This window comes from Ipomoea triloba, chromosome 10, assembly GCF_003576645.1.
Source record: "Ipomoea triloba cultivar NCNSP0323 chromosome 10, ASM357664v1".
Lineage (NCBI taxonomy): Eukaryota > Viridiplantae > Streptophyta > Magnoliopsida > Solanales > Convolvulaceae > Ipomoea > Ipomoea triloba.
Window position 1 is genome coordinate 27329443 of NC_044925.1, and position 26346 is coordinate 27355788.

The following is a 26346-nucleotide window of genomic DNA, read 5'->3' on the forward strand; positions in this document are numbered from 1 at the left end:
GGGGGGGGGGGGGGGGCTAGGATGAGGCAAATGCAATGCACCCATCATTTAAACACAGAGGGAAACAGCTGAGAAGCTTGCAGATGTAACGCCCAAAGAATAAAGCATCTAATGACGACGGAGGAGGCAGAGATTTTGATGATTCCTCCACACACTCATTTACACGCTTCACCAACCAACGCTCCAAGACAAAACTACTCTCTAAAGGCATCCAATGCCCCTCTCCGCAACTAATTGGCAATAATAATTATGTAATAATCATGAATAGAAGATGGTAATGATATCATAATCCTTGACTTAGGTCACAGTTCGATTTTTGTCCAATATCATCTCAGTCGAGTCCATTGCATGAAGTATTTTTGGAACAGTTTATCTCTTACTGCAAGTTATTACATATGAATGGGGATCTATCCGGTACATACTCTTGAATAGTAATCTCGACTAGTCGGATTTCTCTCTTCATATAAAAAAAAATAAGGGTGTTTGGTTCATAGGTTTACACATAATGAATGGAAATCAAAATCATAGTTATCGTTGGGTGGTTTTAAGGGTGGGTTTACACACCCAGATTTGGCTCGATTGCCTTCTTGCAGGAGAAAGAGACCTTGGTCTTCTTTTTCGTGATCAGTGATCGTTCACCTATCGTTGGTCACTTTTTTACTTGAAATGTCGTTAGAGAGTAGCCGGAACCCTAATGACATGTGATAGCAGGTAATTAACCGGTTTTTAGGCAGACTTCATTACATCAAAATGAATTGTTTTTTTTTTAATTTTTTTGAATACTATTGATTACCTCTCACTTAGGAGGGCCACAGCTATGCCGCTTACCACAAGGCCTTTGGCCATCAAAATGAATTGTTGATGAGTGAAATTGCACATTTAGGGGTTAATTGACTTTTCAACTAAAGTTCGAGGGTCTATTTGATCATTTTCCCAATAAGATAAAGATATGCAAATGTTCCTATGTGCAATATTAACATCACTAAATATCTATGTGTCCATCATTAGAAGTACCTATGTAGCACGTAGTGACATTTATATAATGGTTTTCAATTATACCAAATACGATAAGATATACAAATAGAGTTAATACCCAATATAGTCCTCGACTATAGTGGTTTTACTCAATTTAGTCCTAAGTGACTTTTTGTACTCTATTTAGTCCTCGACTTTAATGATTTTACCCATTTTAGTCCTCTGTTTAGAATTCTGTTTGTTGGGTGTTAATAACAAGGTTAACATGGTAATTTCATTTCTATTTTATTTTTTTTATCAAATTAATTATTAATTATATGTTCTATATATATTTACACAATTGCATACTAAAGACAACGTAAATTATAATACTTTAGGAAAAAAAAGAAAAAACAGTTAGCAAATAATGAGCAATTAGTTAACTTTGGCATATTGAAATTCTGATCACTTTTCAAATGAATTCAAATAGAAGCATTTTTAGTTATTTTCAAATGAATCCAAACACAAAGCAATTAGCAAATAATTAGCAAATAGCATTAACAGTAATGAATTCAAACTCAATCAATTAGCATTATATTCTTGTAGAGATAAATTAGGACATATAATTAATAATTAATTTGATAAAAAACAAAATAGAAATGAAATTACCATGTTAACCTTGTTATTAACACCCAACAAACAGAATTCTTAACAGAGGACTAAAGTGAGTAAAACCATTAAAGTCGAGGACTAAATAGAGTACAAAAAGTCACTTAGGACTAAACTGAATAAAACCACTATAGTCGAGGACTATATTGGGTATTAACTCTATACAAATATTACTACGTATGTGTCATATTAACACCACTACATATCTCCGTGTCGATCATTAAAAGTACTTATATAACACGTAATGAGATTTATATACTTTTATAATGATTCCCAATGATACTAAATACGATAAGATATACAAATAGTACTACGTGTAATATTAACACCACTACCTATCGACGTGTCAACCATTAAAAGTATCTATGCAACACGTAGTGACATTTATATACTTTTATAATGACTCCCAATTATACTAAATACGATAAGGTATACAAATAGTACTACGTGTAATATTAACACCACTACCTATAGACGTGTCAACCATTAAAAGTATCTATGCAACACGTAGTGACATTTATATACTTTTATAATGATTCTCAATGATACTAAATAAGACAAGATATACAACTATTGCTACGTGTCATATTAACACCACTACATATCTACGTGCCAACCAATGAAAGTACCCAATATAACACGTAGTGGCATTTATATAATTTTATAATGATTCTCAATGATACTAAGTATGATAAGATGTAGAAATATTACTACGTGTCATATCACCGCTACTATCTACCAACGTCACTTAAAAAATTATTCTCAAATTTCACCTTTCTAGATATCTTGTCATAACACAAATACAAAATCATAACAAATAACTCATTAAATACTATCGAGATTTATTCATCCCTAATCATCAATATTTATGTCTCAAGATCTAATTGCTTTATTTTTTCTAAATATCTCACACCTACTATAAAAAATTTGTAGTAAGGCATAGCCGGGATACGACTTTGATATATTGATTTCTGTGTTTTACTCTATTTCAATCAGTTTAGTGCCTTGCCGAGTTGCCGGAATGCCGGCACCTAATACCACTGTACCTTAAACAAATGTTTTTTAAATTTAAAAACATGTATGGTCAACCCCAAAACGGCAGCTTCAATTTTTTAATTCTACTCCTTTTTTTAATAACTCAAAATTCAGTAAAATATATAAAAAGATAAACAACAATTTTTGGGACAACACAATTAAATTAGTCTTTAGTAACTATCAAATTTAAAGTTTAATTTATTAATTTTCTTCATCTAAAATTGACCAGTTATTCTATAGACACCAAAGTAGAAGGTATTTTATGAGAAAGAAAATTATACAAATTATTAGAAATACACCGTCAAATTATGATTTACACCTTTTTTTAATTAGCACATTAACATTTTTGAATATCTGCTACTGAAGTATAAAAAGTCAATACCGTTCTCACCGAAGAACAAATCTATGACTTCCCATTTGAAAGAGCTATTTCGTGCCACTAAATTACAATGTCATTGACAACTAATTATTATATCTATATAATATATATAAGTAGCTTAAGGAAAGTCATTTTCACAATATTGTGTTATATTAACAAAAAATATTTGAACTTTACATGTAACGCATTATTATATGTTCAAGAAGGTAGCGGTGGTCTAACAATTGATGATAAAATGACGGATATGCCCCGGGATGAATGACATGACGGTCCCATGCACCCCCAGTTATTCAAACTATCTGATGCTTATCCTCAGAAAAATCCATACACTATCATTTTCTTTCTCTCTCTACTTTTCGTTCTCTCTCTAACCGTGTATTTATAGTGTATGTATCGATCCCGTTCTTCGCCAGTGTTAAAATATCTGTCACAGAAAAGTATCTAATCTAGGAGCGAAGAAGCTTCAAATTGAAGAGCTCTGAGAAATCATAGATAGGAAATTTTATAGGAAAAATCCGTAAGAAGCCCGAGAAAAGCGGCGGTTATGGCGTCCACGTCAGCTGCGCCTGCCAATCCGGATCGGCCGCACCAGTCATCTTCTCCGTCTATACATGGCTTTGGTGATCAGCTTCACTCCGATCACACTCGAGGCTACGGGTCGATGAACATGGATGAGATAATCAAGAGTATTTATGCCGATACCAATACCCTGGCGGCGGCCGCCGCCGCCGACAGCTGCTCCTCATCCGGCGGTGCCGGAGGGGGGAACAAGACGGTGGATGAGGTGTGGAGGGAGATTGTGAGCGGAGGCGGGGGAGGAGGAGGGGCAGGAGGGGGCAGTAGGGACCCGGAAATGACGTTGGAGGATTTTTTGACGAAGGCTGGGGCGGTTAGGGAGGAGGACGTTAGGGTTCCGGCGATTCCGCCGCCGCCTCCGCCTGCTGTGGCGGTTACGCCTGGATTTAAAGTGGATGCCATGGTGACTGCGGCGAATTGTCAGTTTCCAGTCGCCATGCAGACTGGACCGGGTGGATTTGGTGTGGAGCCGCCTCACATGGGGTTCGGGAATGGCGTGGTGGCTATAGGAGGTAACGGCAGCAGCAGCGGTGGCGGCAGAGGGAAGAGGAGGGCAACCGTGGAGGAGATTCCCCTCGATAAGGCCACACAGCAGAAGCAGAGGCGAATGATCAAGAACAGAGAGTCGGCCGCTAGGTCTAGGGAACGAAAACAGGTTCAAAAATCAAATCTATTTTTGAATTCTTTGTCATCTTCGGTTTAATAAACAATTATGTCTTAATACTCTCTATTCAGAAAGAATTCTATAAATAAATGCATTTTCGGTTTCAATTAAAATTGCAGGCTTACACTGTGGAGCTGGAGTCTCTGGTAACACAATTGGAGGAGGATAATGCTAGGCTTCTGAGAGAAGAGGTATTTTTCATTTTTTCTCCAGTGTAAATTTGAGTTTTGCACTTGATATAGAAAAAATTGGATTCCATGTGCAATAATATGCAATTTAACTTTGTTAAGTGATAATTTTCCATGTTATATGTAGAAAAAACAAATCTTTTGAGTGATGTAATCAAACTGGTAGGGCATGTTTTCCTACATTGTTTTTATTCCCAGTCTTCAGTGTGTAATGTGCTTTTGACAATTGTGGCAATTTGTAAAGTTAATACCTTTTCCCCACCTCTTTTGGGTGTTCTTTTAATAATCTTTCTCATTGTTTTGCAGCTTAATTTATTTCCGAGAACGTTGATCTGTGTAGATTTATTTATCCATTTTGTAAATTGTGTGCTTTTGATGAAGATGTTCTTTCTAGATTTTCCTTGTTAAGTGTTGGCTATGAATGTTTGGTCTTGATCTCCTTGCTTTTAAGAAGGGTCAGTCGCGTAGATCAGTATACAGTAACTGTGGTTCAAGGAACATGAATACAAGGGTCCTTGTATCTTTTTGGCTTTGTAATTGTCATACTACTATAATAATTGCGTCATGACAATAAAGTACTTTCTACCATCGTTGTATGTATTCAAGTTTTGGATTGTTAGGGATAGTTTTGTAACTTGAAGATCAAGTTCAATGTTACTAAAAGTGCGGTTTTATTTATTTCTTAATACAGGCGGAGCAGAATAAGAAGAGACTTAAGCAGGTATTATTATGGTTCCAGCTTTCTAATTCTTATTTTGCATTAATTCTTCATGCAACTTCTTGTATGCATGTTCTGTCATCTCCTTCTGTGAGCAGATGTGTCAACTAACTTTTATAGTAAATTGTTTTCTCAAACTGAACTCTTGGTTTAACCCCGTTCACTGCTACTACTTTAATTATGTCAATATGCCAATATGGTCAAGCAGGTGATCTTTGCATTTATATGGAAGGAATGTACTCGTATTGTTTTTTTTCCATGTAATTGTAGTATTTCTCAGATCTCATCCCCTAAGGTGCTTGTACTCTCAATGATTGATTGTGAAGTTTTGCTTAACTGTTTATATTAATCATTTGTAGCAGACAGATGACATGAGTAGTCTTTAGTCTAGACTCTAAAAGTTGGTTTGAAGATCAACTGTTGTTGTGGTTATTATTTCTATTTATCTATTGGCTCTGATTTGAATGAAAATGATTGACATAGGAAGAACGAACAGGCCGGGCTTATATGGTAACTTTGTGGGAATGCTAAAAACATGCTATGCATTTTTCAAAACGAACTGGGATAATTAAATACTGATAACTTCTATAAGGAGCAGGCCTTAGAGATATTATTTATGCATGGAATTCTTTCCGACTGATATAGCTACAAAAGCTTTTAACAACATATTTTTAACATCCTAGTCCACAGAATCAAGTCTGAGGGGGCATACCATCAAGTTGCAATGGTGCATTTATTCTTTCATTTTTACTTTTTGATGGTACATAGGTAGGGAATGGAAGATATATACTATGTCAAAGATTTCAACTTATCTCTAAGCTAAACCCTAGACCACATTGCAAAAACCTTAGTCTTCATGCCTGGCATTAGCTGTCACTAGCTCTTAAATTCACTTTCCCCGAGTGGTTTCTAAGACTGATAACCACGGGCATATGTTTCATATTATATATGAAGGCTGCCACATGTTGGAGCATATTAGCTATATGAATAAATTCTTTCTTGATTGGCATGCCTATTAGCCCTGGATGGAAAATTTTCCCAAATATCTAGCCATTTGATTCACCAAAGCTTTTTTGCCCGTATGCTGTTCTGTTATCACCTTTTGCAATTGCTCTGCCAGATGCTCCAGCCATTTCATAATTGATGTCATGATGAGTCTAGGGCTGAAGTGCTGGATAGTGTGGGTGTCATAATGACCCTTCTTCACATTTCCCTTTACTGGATGCTTCATTACAATGAAACCCCAAACTTTGTGTGATTGAGTTTGGGGAAGCATTGAAAAGTTTTGAAAAGTTAATGTACATTACAAGGCATCACCTTCCAAATTTGATATAGGCATATAGCTAAAAAACAAGCAACTAAATTTCTAAAAATAAACAAAATCTGAGTTTTTTGGGTTGAGAAAGTTATTTGTCAAGAAGCATTTTTTAATGGATAGCTATGAGCTGTGATAGAGCCCACGGGCCATAGCCAGTTGGATAGAAAGATTATTTACTCATATGCAATCATCCAACTTCTAACTCGAGCATTATCCCAATAGATAGAGATCCAATATGTCCATACCCAATATTTAAGTAACTTGACTACTAATTGTTTGAGGCCTAGTGGCTTGGTTCAGTCTTCCTGAATGTAATATGGATGTGTTTCTTTCTGATTTATCATTCTCTTTTTTCATTTCCCGGCTTCTTTTCTAATAATTTTGTTTAAACACAGCTCATGGAGAATCTGATTCCTGTCGTGGAGAAGAGGAGGCCACCAAGAGTTCTGCGCAGAATCCATTCCATGACTTGGTAAGTTGTATCATCATATCGTGAACAGTAACAGCGGGAGACTGGTTAACCAAGAAGCAATATCGGCTATGGCAAAATCTAGGGGTGACATATATGGTTGGAGCTGTAATGGATGTTTTAGACTTGAACATGAGTAGGGCTATAAACAATGTGAATCAAATGTGTAATTGTGGGTCTGCATAAGTTAAGTTAGCTGCAGTTGTAATAGAATAGGGGCATAAGTTTCTGCTTATATTAACTATATTGTAGCTTCCGCACCATTGGTGGCAGGGAAGAATGGTGAACTTGGCTGGTTTATACATTTAATGAATGTGTATTTTAGAGTTGCAGTTGGTTGTCTCCATGCATATAAACTCAGGGCAGGAAAAGAACTGTTGCAGTGAAGTCACTAAATTGCCTTATTTTGCTTTCAATTCAATACAAGTCAAAGTACCAATAGGCATACATGTATGTTTTTGAGATTGTATCGGGTACTGTAAGGTCAAGCGTTCGTTGATATTAGCCGATACAATAAAAGCATACATGACTGTAATTGGTGTAAAAAGTACTAGTGTTGAACGACTGTAACTGGTGTAAAAAGTACTGGTGTTGATTGACAAGCGTTCATTGCCGATATAATAAAAGCCTACATGACTGTAACTGGTGTAAAAAGTATCAGTGTTGATCGACATTATAGACTGAACTTTCTGGTCATGTTGATGATGTTTAGATGGTAGTACTTCATTGATAGTAGAGTTCATGAGTGTATTATTGCTTGAACATTATGAGATTGTGTCAGCCTGTCAGGATTCAGACAGCTGCATATCCAGAACTGGGTGTGATGAGGCTGCCAAACTTCATTTATGCAGGTGAAGGTTCATTTTCAGGCCTTGAATGACATGACAATATAACCAATATACACACACAGATTATACACCACACAACTGACAAGAAATGAAGGGATCATTGGCCTGAGAAAACTCATGGCCACAGTTTGATTAGTAGGCCAAAACTACCCAATCATTCAATAGATATGTGTAACTGGGCCAATCCCCGACCAAGTTGGTCGGACAGCTGACTAGGTAATCACAAGGTTTCAAGTTTGTGTAATTGGGCCAATCCCGGCCAAGTTGGTCGGATAGCTGACTAGGTAATCACAAGGTTTCAAGTCGATTCTCCGTAGGAGCTGTCTATTGGCCTTTTTAGTTAGAGTTGATCAGCTATGGACAACTTAGACTGGTTTACTTCATTGTGGTTTTTTAAATTGAAGTCCGATCAACTATTGGCAGTCTAGGTTGATTTACCGCCTTGTAGTCACAAAGCAGGCCTCGGCCTTAGTGCACCTTCGGGTAGCAGTTGCGAGTTTTCTCGTAAATCTAAGACGTGTCACTGTACAAGGTGAAGTCTCCAGAGAAAGGATTCTGTCACATGAAGTAGTAACCAGGTCCCTTTCCTGACTACATAACACCCAGCAATAAGGATTTGTGGTGCAGTCAACTTGCATTCTCTGATTCAGAATGTTTATAAGCCTCACATGGTTCCAGTTTCTCCAGCCTGTTCTCACATGGCATTCTCAAGAATACAACAGGCAAACAGGTAACAACAGAGGGCCAACAGATAGCTAACACATTAATGCAAAATACCCATCTTATTAACCTATAGGACAGGGCACATGAGGATGGTATGCATCAAAAGTGGGGGAACACTAAAGCTCCACACAACAATGACACCTTCAATGCTTAGACAGGATAAGGTATTCATGCTCATAGTGTTTGGACCCGAAGATTCGCATACAAATGGTTTTCTTGATGCCAGGACCGCGATTACCACTATATCGACACTGCTTTCTTGATGCTAGGACCGGGATTACCACTATATCAAAAGTTGGCGGGCCAGTGGCAAGATACTGGACTTGACCCTTCAGTCCTCCACCCGACACTTGAGCAACATGAAATGAACGGAAAAGGGTATGCGTTCAACAATCACGCCGCGTTTTGGCCATGATGTCATCCATTGAAGGGTGTAGCTCAGTCCTCAATCAATGAAGAGGAGGTCCACTGAGAATATACATCATTTCAAGAGTAAAATGCAACAAATTCAGCCCATTCATTTAATGAATTAAGACATTGGGGGATCATATTTCTTGAATCTTGACTCAAACTCATTGCGATGGTGATGAATGCAGCAAATGCTAATTTGTACCAAATCACCATATTAATGCAAATGATGTAAACAAGTATATTGATCTCAGTTTGCATTACACAAGGAGTAGAACGAGTATCATGAGAACCTTTGGGAAGGATAAAAACGAAAAAAAGGTTTCTTCGCTATTCTAAGAAACTCGCAGAAATCATAAAGAAATCAGTACCAAGACATTCCTACAAGTGAAAGCAATGAAACAGGAGGAATACCCAATATGGACACTCTTTTTTCATTACTTTCTTTTCTCAGAAGGCATATTTATAAGTACAAATAGTTACTTCCTAATATGGAACAGTAATCTTAGAAAGTATTATGAATATAGGGAAACTACATGATAGATCCAAACATTTAATGTTCGAAACTTACTACAAGTTGTCAATCGATGCAGACTGCTATGCCTGAGTTGCCTTGCCCAGAAATTCAAGGCCCTCAATCCGACAAGTCACGATTTTTCTAAACACTTCCCTTAGATTGCGTTCTAGAGGTTCGAGTTCTGTTTTAAAAACTTCACAGATTGATGATAACTCGAGAATTCTCCCTCTCAGTTCTTCCTTGTGTTCCTCGGACAGTGGTAGCTGCACCGAGTCTACCAAGTCTGTCAAGTGGTTTACGCCCTCTTCGATCTGATAAATTTCCTTTAATAGTCCACTAGAATTGCGACGGTCTCTCTTCTTGGATTCGTCCATTATCCGAGCCTGAAGTATATGGAAAGGGCGGCTCCAACATTGCCTCGGTATAACAATGTTAATCTGGATGCCTCGGTCCTGGCAAGGGATTGCAGCCACGAGAGCCCAGAGAACGAACATTAGGACGAAACTCATTGTGAACACGAGGGCTGCAAGGCCATTAGAGGCAGCGATTTCATTGGCTCGAGGGGGGACTAAAGTGTTGGCGAGAAGCTGGAGCTGCTTGGATGCAGACCAGGAATGGGACACGCTCCAAGACAAAGACCTCGAGTGACCACCCGGGGAATGTAAGTGGTCCTTGGTCCGACGTTTAAAAGACCTGTTTCTATGAGAAAACACAGACCCTCCATCTTTCTCGTCTAGCATTCCGAGAGCCAAATCCATTAGCCCCTTTCTGGCTCTCCTTAGGTGACCTTCACCGATTGCTCTTTGTTGCGGTGGATTCAATGCACACACCACAATTTCCAAATGCCTTTGCCACAACCTAATCTTCTCAAGCCCATCCCGCGTTGCATTGCAGATGTCAAGCGCCTTAATCGTCCTATCAAAATACTCGCCCAGGATCCTCTCCTGGGGCTGTTTCGAAAGCAATGCATTCTTGTCACACATGATAACTCTGAAATCCTCCACACAGCTCGCAAACGCTTCCAGCAGCTTACGAACCCATGAAACCGAGAGGAATTCTTTGCCATTAGCCACAGATAGATCATTGAATCGAGTGAACACCTGTGATTGAAATGACTCAATCTGTGAGTCTTGGCTACTGGATCCCTGGTCCAACACCAATGCATGAACCTGATCGCCTCTGAGCGTCAAAACTGGCCTTCGAAACGAGACGAAAGGAATGGGAGATTCTGAAGAGGGCATTCTCACACAATATAGAAGAAATTAACCTCTTCAGATTCTGACTGCAACTCAATTCAGCAAATTCTCATGAACTGCACCTATTCCTAACCATCATCACCAACCAACAAATAAATCAATTACTCTGTTAATGGGAAAATCTCAAGGAAAATCCATACAATAAGCAAAACCATCCATGAATATCAACACAATCACATTCATACTTTTTTTGGTTGATGAGGGAAACCAGGAGCCAATACTGAGGTGTACCCAGGTAAACCCCGTCTAGCAAAGGAATAATTACTTACTCAAACCAAAAAGACCAATACTGAGGTGTACCTAGGTAAATCCCGTATTGTAACCCTAACTAGCAAAGGATAACTCATAGCTGACTGACTCAAACCAAAAAAGTCAATAGACTGCTCTATGTTGGAGTCAAACTTGATCACATTCATACAATTGTGTTTGGGGGAAGGATGGCCAACTCATTTCTCCAACCAGATAAAGAAGACTCAATGAAAAATTTGCAGAACCCCAGATAAATTTCATGCATTCATACAGTATATATAATATATACATACTCCCAACCAAAACAATAAACAAACCAATAAACCAAATTTCTGATAGGCACACCAAGAAAAAACAATAAATTTGCAAACTTTTAGACTGGGATGAGAGAATTTGAAGTGCTCAGATCAAGAAAGTTCAATAAAAGGAGATTTGACAGACTAATACAACCAGCTCCAGAGATTTCAACCAAATGGTAGTTTGGAGCCAAGAAAATGCATTCAGTAAGAAAGATTTTCCCAGAAAAAGGAGAGAGAAGAAAATCTAAATGGGAAACAAGGGAGCATTGATCATTTCAACATACCTTGCAAACCTCCATGTTTGAAGATAAGCTTAGAGTCTTGGAGAGTGATGAAATGCAGATATGCAAATATCCATGAAGCTCCCCAGCATTTTGGTCTGGGAAATCAGAATGCAAAAAAGTAGGCATATATTAGCAATATATATATAGTGGACCAGGTCCCACATAGCCACATTGTGAACTTCGTCCAAATTATATGTATATATATTAATCCTAGTTTTTCATGCGCAAAAGATAGGTGCCCAATATTAGTATTTTGTATTAAAATTTTAAATTTATTTCAATTTTAATATAGTAAATAATAATAATAATAATGTAAAATATTTTTATAAATTCGATATTTATATTTTAAAAAATAACTAACATATAACTCTAATATTTAATGTGTATATATTATTATTATTATTATGCAAGAAGATAAGAAAATATATGGTGGACGCATGTGCATAATAACAATAGTGGAAAAGATAACGGAAGTTAATGGTAGGGGTATATTTGTCTAAAATATTATGTAGTACAACTTTTATAGCATAACGTACAAAAAAACTTAATGGAAAAAACGGACATAAATGAGAGGTATAACCCTTCATTCACATTTATTATGTTTTTAGATATTATGTATTTTTAATCAACATATTATATACATTCAGTTATTCATTAACAAATTATGTAGTTTTAAATTTCACATTTGTCAATCAACAAGCAAAAATTTAATGAAAATAGAATGATAATCATTTACAAAAATAATTACTGTTTATTTTATGCAATAATTTTAGTGTCATAAATTTATTTTAAAAAATAATTTGGTTATTAGTTAGTACAAAATAGAAGTATTCTCCATATGAAATATCAATAGGAAAAAAAAAACTATAGGGATCAAAATAATGTTAGGATGAATGGTGCCGACATTATGTAAGGTGGGGTGCATGGGGCCCGCCTATGAGGTAGGGTGGGGTATGGTGAAGGAGGTTGGCAGGGTGGTGTATCCTATAAGGATATGATTATACATTTTTTAGATAATTGTGAAAGTAAATTTAAGAGTAAAATTCCATCATAATATAAGTATATAACAACAATTTTAGAAGAATTACTTTTGATCGAGACTTAATTCTACTAGATTAATTTATTGAAAACTCTAAAAAAATGTTGATATGAATCAAATTTAAGTACAAAAGTTATATTTTACTCACTCGATCATCATTTCTAAGATATAATAATAAAAAGTCATGGTAATATGGATATGTGGGTACGAGTAATTTTATTAAGGGTGTGTTTGGAAAGCAGGAAAATGACTTCTGAAAAATGTTTTCTGGAAAATGAGTCATTGTACGTTGGGTGTGTTCTGGAAAATTGTCTTTGTACGTTTGGTTCATTTTCTGAAAAATGAATAGAATTTTATAATTATATATTTTTATTATTTTTTAAAAATATTAAAATATTTATAATATTATTAAAAATAATATATTAATTATAAATATTTATTATTTATTATTATTATAATAATAATAATTAAAAAAAAACTAAACTCCCCCCCGTTTCCGGCGGAAACGCTGCGGAAACCAGGGCATTGCCCTGGTTTCCGCAGCCCCTCTGGTTTCCCGTTGGAAACCAGAGCACTGCTCTGGTTTCCATTCCGCCGGACCAGAGCATTTTTGGTTTCCGGCGGAAACCATGGAACCATGGTTTCCGCCGGAAACCGTATTGCAACGATGGACTGAAGGGCGGAAGTCATTTTCCGCCCTTTTGGGGTGATTTTCCCCAGTCAACGGAAGATTTCCGTTGACTGGGTTTTCCAAGGGTAGCCAAACACTCAAAGCCCGGAAAATGATTTCCGGAAGTCATTTTCCGGGCTTCCAAACACACCCTAAGGGTAACCCTAATTGAGTTGATTGGACTATTAGTTTGGTAACCATATAATTTCAAGTTCAACTTATTGTGAAAGCGACTTATTTGCTTTGAACCGATCAACACACCTCAAAGGCATTATCGAGTTGAGTTGAGTCTTGTCGTCTTTTGTCGACTAAGGTCACAAAGTGGGTTACACCAAGAGTAAATAAAATTTTAATTGTTTAATATATAGAGTAATTAATTGATCATGACACGTTACAAATAGGTAGGTTATAACATAAAATATTAACAAGTAATAAATTACAATTTATCTATACATGGTATATGCATTAATTACTTTAAATTTAAATTTAGGAACTCATGTTTAATAGGCATAAAATTTGCTTGTATTTATTTTTCAACCCAATCAATGACCTTATAATCATCCATTTAGAATGATAATTAGGATACTATTACACTACATGATATATAATTAATGACACAAAAAGAGGAAATATTTTAAAAATAATAATAAAATTTAATAATAAATAAAAGTACCAATTGTCGAATAATATTGATATCTATTGCATCAAGTACAACTTTATATACTTGTTTCAAAAGCATATATGATTATAGCTGATGCACATATACTGGCGTCAATCAGTTTTAAAAAATATTTTAAAAATACTATTAAAAAATTGATGGGATTTAATTATTTGACAAATTATTTGATTTGACAAATATAAGACGAGATATTTGAAGATGATAAAAATATTTAGAAGATCTAAACTTGATATATGTATGACAAGGAGTTGATTTCCACTGCACGAAATAATAGAAGTCAACTATCACATGATTAGAATTAACCAAGTTTGAAATAGAAAAAAAAAAAATGAATTTTGTGTACTTCTAATTTGAAACATTAAAATAAATAGTGTCGGATTAAACTAATCTAGTTTTTTCTAAGCTTCTAGCATGTTCATACTAATGCTAATCATCGAGATGAATCAAAAGTAATGGAGAAATTATTGTGGTAATTTAGTAAATATTTTAAACTTTTAGATATTAAACGTACATCTATAAAACTATTAAGTACATCAAATGATGTGTAAATTAAAAGTGTAAACGTTTTGAGTGCACATTTACATATAAAAAGGATGCACTTTGTAGTTATGCCCAAGTTAATAGTTTACAAACTATCAAGTGTTGGAACCCCCGACCAAGTCTATAGCCGAGCCCGAGGCCAGCCTCAGGCGCCCTGGGCGCTTGAGGCTGAGGCCGGCCCGAGGTCAAGGCCAAGGCTGGCCTCTGGGTTGCTCTTATTTCCTCTTTGGGTTGGTCTGCCCTGAATACATTTCTAATATATCCATCAGGTCTAATCATAATGAATGCAAACACGAACTCCAATCGGTCTAATTTAATTTTCATTATGTATAACAAACATTGCAATGGGGTTGAGAAAAACCAATTCAGCAGAGCAACAAATCCATAACACAAATAACAGCCAGAGAGAATGATGCAATTGAAGATAAAAACATATGCTAATAAGTTAATATTTGTTTAATAGGGGCAGTATCTCTTTTGTTAGAACTGGGCAGCCCAGATTATGATTTTGAGCTAACAGCAAGAGAGTTCTAATGGGTGAAAAGGAGAACAAAAATACAGCAACATAAAGGGCATTACAGAATAGCTACTTTTTTCAACACCCTAAAATCTGATGATTCTTTCATCTATTCACAAGCCAGTTTGGTGTCAAAGCTACTCAAGCAGATAGCAAAAGCCTGAAATGCAGATAGCGGGTAGCGATAATCCATCGTGAACATGTCTTTGCCAACCTTACCGAATTGCAGGATGATTTTGTCGTGATCGGACTGGCTGCTGCTTGGCTGCGAGGTTGATGTCGGTGCCCCGGGAGCAGCAGCGGGTGGTTGCGTGGCTGCAATCAACTGGAAGTTCTTGACAGATGCGACCGTAACCCTTCCTCGAAAGTTTAGGCACCAGCATTGTAGTTGCTCGTGCCAGCGTGGCGACTTGTTCTTTAGAACTAAAGGCCTCGTCTTGCAATCGTCGCCTTCGCTGGTCGACACGCCTATGTCGGAGAATCGTGCGCTGTTGAACTCGGTTGTACGGTCGAAAGACTTCGAGAAAGACATGCTCCGGAATGAGTCCTCGAGGGACCTTGGGCAAAGCTCGGGTTGTCCAGGCACCACGCCATCAGCCTCGAGCGCCGAGGTGGGAATCGAGTGCATGACACAGTGCATTCTCCGTGGGCCTCGGGTTCCAAGCACATTCAGTTCATACGCAATCTGAGCTATGTTGTAACTTCCGGTCGGGACTTTAGGCGAGACTTTCTTGGAATTGAACCTACGACTCGTACGCCCTGGTGGAGGCATGTGCGCACCGGTATGCGGAGGCTGAGTGTCATAGATTTTGAATTTCGTACCCAGAAAATTCGATCTGGTACAAAATCACACCATTATCTTATTAGCTATTAAGCACTCTTAAAGAGCAGTGTTGAGCATATAATATATAAACATAAATGTGCAATCCAACTATTAGCTTAGACTTTTAGTTGAGATGGAACGCATGCTTCAATTTGCAGTACGGGTTTTTTGACATGTCACTATAGATATACAACAAGACCGAACAAGAACTCGTTCTTACCTTAGTTTTCCAATATAAGTGTTGCTGGATCGTGAGATGCTTTCTGCATCCATCGAGATAATATATTCCGTGCAGGTGGTTCTCCGTGTTCGTTTTGCAGAGAGAAGGAACTTTCCGTTTTCAACTAGCAAAGCTACAAAGACAAGTAGCAACGTTTATCAGCAGCGGGACTAATATTTTCAGTTAAATGTAAGTGAAGAACAAATAAGGACTTTCATATCGTGTTTGTTTACGATATGACTAGAAAAAATAGAATCGCGATGCCTTCATAATCATTAAGAAAACATGAATTAACTAGACTAAAAACGTCGAATTTGCTTACCGGGACTAAGACACAAAAAAAGATGGTACGTCAAATTAGACTTGTCTCGCTTGATGAAGCACTGGATCATTCCATCTCGAGGTCCGGGCTGATAAGGAAAACCGAAAATGAACAATTCAGCAAATCCCTTCCACAAAATTAGTTAAGACTTTACAATAGAGAGTCAATTTAATATGAAATTTATATTTCACGAGATCAAGATTTTAGAAACTGATATAGTTTTTTGAAAGAGTGACGAGGAGGGTAAAGGAGGACTTGGGAGGACGGGGGAATGAACTTATATGCAGACAAAACGCTAACATTACATCGCAATCATTTCAATACTTCTATATATGCGGGAAAGGAGCATAAACATATGGACTTGAAGCAAGCTACCTGTTTTAGCGAAACGGGGAAAGTGAGCTTCCCGCACGACTCGGGACCTCGAACGATTTCCTTGCACATACTCCTCCACGATCTGCAAACAGCAGCACAAGCAACGACATGCTTACGAGCGGGCCATGTGCTCTCGCTCTCCTCTAACCTTCTGATTACATCAAAAAGTAGCTCGGGCGGGAGATTAGCCCAACAACTGTCCTGAATTACCGGGAGCTGGTCAATCAAGTAGTGAAACGAACCATGAGACCTTCCCCTATGATGAACGGGCAGCCTCATATCGAAGCTGCGCATCGATAAGCTCCCAAAGCTATCTCTAACATCACGAACTATACTACGGAATGACATCTAATCTGTAATTGTATTTAACTCCTCTTTGATGGGTAGGGCTTGTTCCTGCAAATTACAGCTCACTTTGATAAACGAATGTGTCTGCAACAAAACGAAATCAAATTGGGCTTCAGTGACGGGAATGAATAATTAAAAAGCAAAGGAGAAAGGTGCGAAAGCAACAATGGCACTCAAAAAGAAAAGAAAGACAAAAAGAAGAAAAAGAGTGAATAATAGAGATGGCTTCACATGCACATTAAAGCAAATCATATCACTTTTACAACTTTTATAGATTCCTAAAGTGGGGTTAGTTTTCAATAATTTCAATCTCGAAGCCAAAAACAAAGATTAGCAAAAGCTAATTGAGGTCTATCCTGCACAGAAGATAACCAAAATCCAAATAAAGGGCAAAGATTCACAAGCCTTAAACAATTAACAGATATTATAAACCAAACTACTTTACTTAGTGTTTGATCCATACCGCTTAGAACACTTGCACTAAAAGCAAAAGGCGCTTTTGCCACCACCACGATTCCACAAATATCAGAAAAGCAAACACGATATATATATATATAAACGAACAAAGAATCTAACCATCAAACTCACAAGCTGTTCTGCTACAGAAAAGGGAAAATTTCAATAAGCAGTCCCCAAAACCGAGTTCAATCCAGCAATTTCAACACGATTAATTCTGATCTCAACCAGAGTATATTCAATATTTCAATACTTTACCTGCCTATATATCACCATATACTAAATTTCTTTCAGTTCATACCATCCAGTGGGAAAACAGACCACCATAATCTATGCTTCTAAGCTAAGGTCTAAGCCTGAACAAACCTGATAGATATAACATAACCCCACTAAAAAGCTACAGCCTAACTGAAGCTACAAGCCTTCTCAGGACTCAGGAAATGTATAACAGCCAACATATCACATACCCAAATCAGGAAAATTAAGGTCTTTTGTTGTTCTCCTCCCAGAGGGGACCAAGGAATACAAATCACAGCAAAATATCATGATTTTCAGCATATTTACTCAACAAAAAAGCTAGATTCTTAGAAAGAGAACCACATAAGACAAAGACAAAAAAAAATTAAAAAAAAAAATCTAGAGAATTACAAAGACAGATATCCTGCTACTATCCAAGATCATCAATAAACAAAACCTGGCTCAGAAACAGATCTGTACCTTAGATCAAGAAACCCCACAAAGATGAATTGAAAGACCCCAGATTAGAACCACTCAAAAGTTGAGAACTTTACACCAGATCAGGGGAAAAACCAGCAAGTTTGTAGAAATCTATGGATGGGCAGATTAAAAATCTAATCTTTCAAGCTCTACAGCAACTTTAAGCCTCACCCGAGCTCAAACCCGAAGATTAATCTAGTTGAAAGAAGCAGAAAGAGAGGATGGAGATGAAGAAGGACAATGGGAAAAGGGGAAAGAAGACAGAAAAAGTCTATGCACACTTTTTATCAAAAATATTGATTGTTTGGGGGATTCACAGTAATATTATATTGGCAATAACGTGTCCATTAGTACCTCACTACTACTAGGAAGCATCGTATGAACATCCTAATTCCTAACCGTGGAGCTTTTGACTTTCCGGTTTTTAACGTTAATTGAGGATGAGCGTGACACCTAAAACTTTAACCGAGAAAGGTCGTAAAAGGTTTACTGTTAATCTCCTACAGTCAATTGACAATTGGTATACTATGTGGAATTGTGGATAGTACCCATTGTTTTTTTTTTCATTTAATTTTATATTTTATTTGGTTAATTCATAATAGGATACGCATTTACTTTAAATTACAATAAGATATATTAGTAAAGTGGTCATTCAACGGGAAGCGTTACACGGCTCTTGAGTCTAGATACTTCTTGAGTAGAACGGTTAGGGATAAGGATGTAATGATTATTTGTTTATTTTCTATTTTTATTTAGTGTTTGTTGATGTATAAAGAAAGTTTGAAAAATTCAAAGTATGCATGTCTACCTCTGTCATCTACCATAAATATTGATTTTTTTAAAAAAAATAATTTTTTGTATAGTAACATTAGGTACATATAAGAAATAATTAAAGTTTTCTTATAAAACATCTGATGGTATATACAAAGTGAATATCGCTATTTTCTTTATGATTTGACCTCTTAAAGTAGTACGGAGTAATACTCAATTGATTCTTTTTTTTTTTTCTAATTTGATTAATAAGTATATTAACCTTTTAATTGAGTGAAATTGGCCAAAGATAGCCTAAAATAACATAAAAGATAAAAGTCATGTGGTAGCCTAAAAGATAAAGTCAAAAACAAAAATAGCATTATTCATTAAAAAAAATTTTGAAGTAAAATGAAATTGAATACATTAAAAATAACATAAGTTTATAAGTTTAAATTCAAAACTTAAAAGTTCACCACCGTTCTTTGTCCTGAAAATTGATAAATGAAAAAAATTATAAGATGCATGTAAACTGATCGAGGTACTCTAAATATTTATGTGTTAATATTCACAAGTAACATATATTTATGGGGGAGCGTCAAAATGTAACAATTTGACTTGCCTAGAGGGGCATCTTTATTTTCATCTTTTGTTGGTAAAGATATAGCTATGATAAAGCCAAATTAATTGATGATAAAACAAGACAACTTCTTTTTCTCTTTAGGGCTTTTAGGGTGCTTCCCCCCCCCCCCCCCCCAACTCACCCACCCACCAACCCCCACACACATGCACATTTCACGTTCAAAAGCGGTGGAGGCGTTTAATATGCAAGTCAGCAACTATACCGTCCAACACTCTTTTCTGACTTTGACAATTTGTGCACATTATTGCCCTTTTGAAAGTCATATCCTCCATGATCCACGCAATATAATTCTTCATAGAAAAAAAAAAAAACAAATAAAATTTAGTAAACAAAAGATACTCGCTACTAGGACCAATATGCATTATTGAAATGGAAAAAGTAATTTGTAATTTGAAAAAAATGTAGTCAATGTCTTCAATCGCTTTTAGAAGTACTTGAGTTCAAGTAAAAGAAAGTTCTTCGATCTAACACAACTACTTCGATGGAAGCAATTGTTTTCACGATACTCTTACATAATAAAGTATATAAAGACAAAGACAATATTATAATAGATTTCTTGTCCACATAATGAGCGCTTGAAATAAGGGCAAAGAACCAGAGGAAGTATCCAAATCAATATTGAAGAATGTGCAATGGGTTTGCTCATGTGTAATAGCGTGAAAACCACACAAAATATGTAATTTGCATTAAAAGACCATGTAGACAAGTTCAATTGAGAGGATATTAACAAAAATCAAATATGTGACATTCTGGTATAAGAATATGGTTTAATAACTCAACTACGCATTTTCGGGGCAAAATATACAAATTTCAAGTATGGGCTTTTGCGGTTTGTAAAGCCCAAGGCTTAGAATGAGGTCAAATAGTTTTCAAGTATACACGATCCAGCTACATAAAACATAATATAGTGTATTGGGCCATTCATGTCCACGAAAGCTAAGGAAACACATTTCTTATTGGATTCAATGTAACCAAACTCAAAAGTGAATGCCCCGAGGATGGCTTGCTGATTTCAAGTATGGGCCTACATGGTATAGGGGTGGCGCACAATATCAATCCGAAAACCATGGATCAATGTTCACACTTCACAGTGTATTGTGGACCTTGATGATGTGTTTTATATTGTGAGTTTTTGCATCTTGTGTTATGAAATTATTGCTTTAAGAGTATGAATTATATTTCTGAAATAAATTAGTAATTGCGTGTTATGTTATAAATTTTTGTGTCTTGTGTAACAAATTAAAATCCGTGTATATGAACACAAATTATGTACCTAAATTATATTTGAAAAATAAGTAAATATATAACATGTGTATGTATCTTGTATGTGATTTTTTGTATTTTATATTATGAAATTCTATACTTTAAGAGTATGAATTTTGTATCTCATCATTCCGATTTAGGGTCTATAATGTTACGTGGACTCGATCTATAAATTCACCCACATGGCATAGTTAATATGGTTGAATTAACCCCAAATATTTCAAAGTCTGACAAAATCCTTGTGAGTTAATAGTGTAATTAACTGCAGTAACAAACCATCATTAGTGGTATATTTGACCTAATTAACATTGTTCGTTATTGTATTAACAAATTGTTGATTAATAGATCATTGATTATTCATTGGTTACTACCAAGAAAGTAGTCTAAACATTCAAATCTCCTCTACGCATCCCCTCATCCTCCTCAACAAGTACTTCTTCTTCTCCCAACACCATCATCAAATTGGGCGCAACGGCAACGAGGTTGTTGCCAACGTTAACGTCTTTCTCGTTGGGAACTTCTTCTTCTTCGTCGTCATTGAAGTCGCCGGAACTTGTTGACGGCGTTAACTTGGATGGTACTCCCTTCATTTCCTTTTGCTTCCCCCATATCACCATATATAGCCCCACGATTATGGCCACCGCTCCAATCACACTGTCACAACAAATGCATGTATAATGTGATTAATAAACTAAACTCTAGTTTTCAAAAAAAAAAAAAAAAAACTAAACTCTAACCATTTTCTCCCGCTCGTAATTGTTTTTTGTTACACGTACTTGTTACATAATTTAGTCATTCTTATTTTTAATGTTTAGATATATTCAAACCATCAATTGTTTCTTGTTAATCCAATCCCTAATTAACATATTGTTAACCTTTCATTTGATTTAGGGTTTTGCATGGGTCTTTTGAAATTTCACATGCACCTCCCTAATGACTATTAAGAGCATCTACACCAATGGTGGTTTTAAAAAAAATTTATGCCGTGTTGGAAGAGAGAGAGGCAAGTGAGAGAAGATAAATTTACTTCTGCAAGTTTGGAGTTTATTGCAAAAAGTGGGGTCCACCAACAATAAATGCCAGTTGCCTCTGCTTGCGTGAGGGCCACTGATGCATCCAGCAGACACATAATTAAAGTGGTGCTACAATCAAATTTGTTATATTTTTTTTCCTTCTCATTTTATCTTTCATAATCACACCTACAAAAAACTCATCAAAAATCACAAAAAGTCTTCACTATTAAGGATGCTCTAATTGAGGAACCAGACACGGTGTATGTGAATGATTAAAGGGTTATATTTTTAAGCATTGACAATGAACGATTGAATTGCATAAGTAACAATTAAAATATCAAATTTGGGATTTTTCTTGCCCCACACACACATATATATAAAAGTAGAATATGTATATACCATCCCAAGTATAGCTTCTCTTTGAGGAACAATGTGCTGGCAATGGCGACGCAGACGAGCATGAAGGGGTTGAATGCGGACACAAATAATGGGCCTCTCATGCGCACGCTGCACATCATAAAACATATCGCCAATGCAGACGCCACCACCCCCTACAAACACACAAATATTTTTTTAAGATAACCAGGAAAATCCGCAGTTACTAATTAAGGAATTAAGGGTATACGGACAAAAATAAAAATATTTTATAACTTATATTAACAATAATGATGATTAGATTGTATGTACGTAACGTACCCCATAAACGACTATGAGGAGTCTAATGTTCCACCCTAGTTTCCACTGGCTCCAATCCCTCTCTGTACACAGTGCATACCCTGCAGCTTGGAGTGACCCCATGATGGTGATCAAGGCCGTGCTGGAATAGTGGCAAGGGTACAACTCGCTCATCTTAGCCTAACACATCACCAATATAAAAATCAAAGTTAGCTAGGTGAAACCAGCCTTATTGTAACCCTAACAGACAAATGATCATATAAAGGTAAATCAGCTCAAATTGTTTATAACTGATCGGCTAAAAATGTACTATATCTTAATTAAGATGTGTACCTGAATAATTAAGGAAATTGCGTTGGAGAGAACGCAGGCGAGTGCTAGTAAAACACCCAAAATGTGAGAATGAGAGTCGTGCAATATTAGTGCAGTTTGTACATGTCCACTTCTATTGTCTATCAACGGTTGGGATTGAGTTGGGAGGATTTTAAGTTCCTTCCCTCTATAGAATGTTAGGACCATTGCTCCTCCGATCCCTATTAGCGTTCCCATCAACTTTGCCTGCCCTGCTCTACTTCTCAGCCCCAACTTCTCCAATCTAACATAAAACGTAACATTAGTCAATATAGGGCGTAATTCAATTCATGTAACTATTTTGATACTAAATTAAAGGATATATACCCGAACGGAAGGGCTAAGATGAAGGTAAAAGCCGGAATGAGGTTAATGATGGCAGTGGTAAACGTTACTGATGTTAAGACTAAGCTCTCTGCAAACAAATTTTGAGCCATTGAACCCCTGTATGCATGATTCAATTTATATAAATTCAAGTAAATAAATACCAACAAATTAAAGAAGTTAAAAAAAATATTAAATAATTATTGTTTTTATTTTTAATAATTAACATTATTTTTACGACTGACATGATCAGATAATAATATATACTGTACTTGAGAATTAAAACATGGAAAAGGTAGGGTTCTTACCCAAATAATGCACAAGTAAAGGCTTGTAAGAGAATCGTCCACGTCAGCTTAGGCCTGCTCTTTCTGGAAGAATTAATGGTGCAACAATATAATATATTAGCCCATATTAAAAAAAAAAATTGGTTTCGAGGGATACTAATGAAAATAATGGTAAAAGTGAAAATAAGCATACCTCTCGGTGTAGAGGGCAATGGGGACAATAAAAGCAGCAGCAAAGATGAAACGATAAGCAATAAGAACCCTCAAGCTCATCCCATCATTTGAAGCCACTTTGTAGAAAACACTCATCCCACCGTACACAACCATAACCGTGATCATCATCATCACCGGCTTCATCCCATCAGCCAAATCGCACACTTTTCTCATCATCATCATCTCCTCCGATGATCAATCTGTAAAACGCCAAAAACACGTAAGTATATATATATAACTCCATAAACTAAACACCTTAGCTTGCATGTTCGATCAAGAAAAGCCCAAGAACGTATCCATGACGCACATTTTTTTCCAACTTCTTGAAGAGGCGGCGCTGGGGGGTAGAATTCAAGTTTTCTTGGAATATTCGCCGGCCGGAGATGGAAATTGTGGCTGCGGGGATGGCCGGCCGGAGATAATAATGGCCGGAGATTGTGAGTGGAGTAGAGATCAGAGGAAGATAGAAGTGATATAAATAGAAGTGATTCAGGGAGGCATAGCAGGAGAATTTAGTTTTGTACACCTTCAATTCTCACAAAATATTTATAATAATAATAATAATAATGATAATAATAAGACAATTTTACTTTTTAATAAAAATATAATATAATATAATATTATAGCTAGGTGCATGCTTTTGTACATCTAGCTTTTTTCCTAAATATATGTGTTGGGATCATAATATCATAGCTGTCTAGATTTAAATATTATATTGACATCTACTATTCGGGAAAAGTATAAGGTTCAATTGTCCAGCGCATCAAGAATCAAGACAAATAGGTGACGCTCTAGACGCGTGTTACTTAAAGAGAGAGCCCGGACGGACAAAGGGCAGGAGTGCAGAGCTACATATGGCAAATTTAGCGGCTTAGGCCACCTCCTCGATCTCATCTTATTAGTTAATATAATGTTATAACTTATAATATAATACGGAGTACAAAACAATAGTAACATTTTTATATTTTCTAGTATAGACATACAATCTTCTTCGATAATAGTTAAATTATGTCAAAATATCTACTCATTATATGCTCGTCAATGTTATTAATTAAACCTTCAACACTACCTTTATAAATACAAGCACTAACGTTTCATTACTAATTTGATTATTAAGATTTATCCCAAAATTTATATATTATAATAAAATGAGAAGTATAACCTTCTGTTTACAAGAAAGTTTGCTCTGGTTGAAGCTTGCCTTATGACTTAGTCAGCAAAAGACCATAATAAAATAACTAAGTTAGATTCTTCATAACTGATTGTCTCAAATCGAAAAAACTAATAAATAAGTTTCACGAAAAATTAAAATTAGTAACTTATGGTATTTAACCCGACAATGTATATATATATGGTACTTAAGTATTTGAAACTTTACAAGTAACTGAAAAATACGCATTTACGCACGCAGCGGGCTGGCGAGGCGTCAGCCGTAAGGGAAGGCACTGCACGCACCGAAAAATGGAGGAACAAGGTGGATTTGCATGGCGGAGTTCGCGGCGGTGCGTACACGTCAGCACTGTTTTGTGAAGATGGACTAATGCCACTTTTCACTTGCTAGCTAGCTAGCATTGCGTGCAATCGAGCTTTGGTATTTTGAAAATTTGTGTAATGTAATTATTGGGAGAGTTTACGTAGTGAAATTGGGTTCCGTGTTTTGTGTTCGTTAAAGTTATACGTTTTGTATTTATGTAATTGATAAAATAGATAATAAACCTACATTTATCTAGGCTTTGCAACGGAGCGGGGCCGAGCCCTTATCCCGAGAAATGATTCTGTAGACACGGGTCCACTTTACAATGTGAAACTGCATATAAAATACAAAATTTACATATTGAATATTTATAACTAATGTTCATAATTTACATAATGAATGTTCATTCAGTATGTAAATGAACACGAGTCTACTTTAAAAGATGAACTCGAGTCCATGGTATAATTATTGTCTTATCCCCGCCCTAATTTCATACCCCATTCTCCAATCCTGCCATGTCCCCTGAAAGGGATGAGATATTATCAAAAAGCTAATTTTACCAAACACTTTTAAGCATAACAACTACCTTAACAGCTCTTTAGATTTCAGCTTCGAACTTATACCTTTTCAATTTTTAACTACTTTTCAGCTTTGAGCTACCTTTTCACCTAAGTTTGCCAAACATAGTCAGAGACATATCTATATGGTGATGACAATGGGTTGAGCCATTGAGGGTGACTACTCCATCCACTGCCTGACTCACCCCTACACTTTCTTCACTCATATCCACCCAGGATTGTAGGTGGACATTTCCAAAACTTGCTGGCTCTCATCGGATCATGTAGGTACTCATAATGGGTACCCATAACTTTTTATTGTATTACAAAATTTTGAAAAATAATACGTACCTATATATCTTTGTTAAATATATGATATCATAATGATCTTGTTTGATAAAATGATTGTTAGCTGATTGAGTTAGAATGTATAATTATTTGATAACATTAGCTAATTGTAAAAAAAAAAAAGTTGGTAAATTAACTCTTAGCTAATAGCTTTTTTTCTAAAAAACGAATTGAAAAAGTTGGGCAGG

General features: G+C 36.2%; 4 protein-coding genes across 5 annotated transcripts; 1 reads left to right on the top strand and 3 right to left on the bottom strand.

The window, feature by feature from the left end:
* The first annotated feature begins 3375 nt into the window (after positions 1-3375).
* Positions 3376-7302, top strand: LOC116032376 (bZIP transcription factor 12-like). Its single transcript, XM_031274889.1, has 4 exons — positions 3376-4268; positions 4397-4468; positions 5157-5186; positions 6897-7302. Exons 1-4 carry the CDS (start codon positions 3582-3584, stop codon positions 6975-6977), a joined length of 870 nt encoding a protein of 289 aa, XP_031130749.1. The 5' UTR covers positions 3376-3581; the 3' UTR covers positions 6978-7302.
* A 2058-nt stretch (positions 7303-9360) lies between these two features.
* Positions 9361-11679, bottom strand: LOC116032064. The gene is made up of 2 exons (XM_031274459.1): positions 11555-11679; positions 9361-10790 (listed from the first exon to the last, which is right to left on the bottom strand). Exon 2 carries the CDS (start codon positions 10705-10707, stop codon positions 9547-9549), a length of 1161 nt encoding a protein of 386 aa, XP_031130319.1. The 5' UTR covers positions 10708-10790; positions 11555-11679; the 3' UTR covers positions 9361-9546.
* A 3197-nt stretch (positions 11680-14876) lies between these two features.
* On the bottom strand, positions 14877-18559 carry LOC116032442 (tubby-like F-box protein 8). Its single transcript, XM_031275003.1, has 5 exons — positions 18261-18559; positions 16740-17171; positions 16365-16452; positions 16043-16175; positions 14877-15835 (listed from the first exon to the last, which is right to left on the bottom strand). Exons 2-5 carry the CDS (start codon positions 17085-17087, stop codon positions 15109-15111), a joined length of 1296 nt encoding a protein of 431 aa, XP_031130863.1. The 5' UTR covers positions 17088-17171; positions 18261-18559; the 3' UTR covers positions 14877-15108.
* Positions 18560-21158: 2599 nt separating this feature from the next.
* LOC116033550 (WAT1-related protein At1g25270-like) lies at positions 21159-24207 on the bottom strand. Of its 2 annotated transcripts, XM_031276300.1 has the most exons (8): positions 24087-24207; positions 23760-23979; positions 23588-23650; positions 23283-23399; positions 22938-23199; positions 22626-22784; positions 22329-22480; positions 21159-21570 (listed from the first exon to the last, which is right to left on the bottom strand). In XM_031276300.1, the coding sequence occupies exons 2-8, from the start codon at positions 23960-23962 to the stop codon at positions 21300-21302; spliced, it is 1227 nt and encodes a 408-aa protein (XP_031132160.1). In that variant the 5' UTR covers positions 23963-23979; positions 24087-24207; the 3' UTR covers positions 21159-21299. The 2 variants fall into 2 exon arrangements, with proteins under 2 accessions (XP_031132160.1, XP_031132161.1); XM_031276301.1 differs by lacking the exon at positions 23283-23399.
* Positions 24208-26346: the final 2139 nt, after the last annotated feature.

What these genes read in the sequence shown, in the direction of transcription:
- LOC116032376 (XM_031274889.1), top strand. Translation starts at nt 3,582, where the DNA reads ATGGCGTCCACGTCAGCTGCGCCTGCCAATCCGGATCGGCCGCACCAG. An exon ending in GGTCTAGGGAACGAAAACAG is followed by an intron (nt 4,269 to 4,396) that starts GTTCAAAAATCA and finishes TTAAAATTGCAG; the next exon opens with GCTTACACTGTGGAGCTGGA. An exon ending in ATAAGAAGAGACTTAAGCAG is followed by an intron (nt 5,187 to 6,896) that starts GTATTATTATGG and finishes GTTTAAACACAG; the next exon opens with CTCATGGAGAATCTGATTCC.
- LOC116032064 (XM_031274459.1), bottom strand. Translation starts at nt 10,707, where the DNA reads ATGCCCTCTTCAGAATCTCCCATTCCTTTCGTCTCGTTTCGAAGGCCA.
- LOC116032442 (XM_031275003.1), bottom strand. Translation starts at nt 17,087, where the DNA reads ATGTCATTCCGTAGTATAGTTCGTGATGTTAGAGATAGCTTTGGGAGC. An exon ending in TTTTTTGTGTCTTAGTCCCG is followed by an intron (nt 16,176 to 16,364) that starts GTAAGCAAATTC and finishes TTGTCTTTGTAG; the next exon opens with CTTTGCTAGTTGAAAACGGA. An exon ending in ACTTATATTGGAAAACTAAG is followed by an intron (nt 15,836 to 16,042) that starts GTAAGAACGAGT and finishes ATTTTGTACCAG; the next exon opens with ATCGAATTTTCTGGGTACGA.
- LOC116033550 (XM_031276300.1), bottom strand. Translation starts at nt 23,962, where the DNA reads ATGATGATGATGAGAAAAGTGTGCGATTTGGCTGATGGGATGAAGCCG. An exon ending in TTTACTTGTGCATTATTTGG is followed by an intron (nt 23,400 to 23,587) that starts GTAAGAACCCTA and finishes TCATGCATACAG; the next exon opens with GGGTTCAATGGCTCAAAATT. An exon ending in GAGAAGCTATACTTGGGATG is followed by an intron (nt 21,571 to 22,328) that starts GTATATACATAT and finishes TTGTTGTGACAG; the next exon opens with TGTGATTGGAGCGGTGGCCA.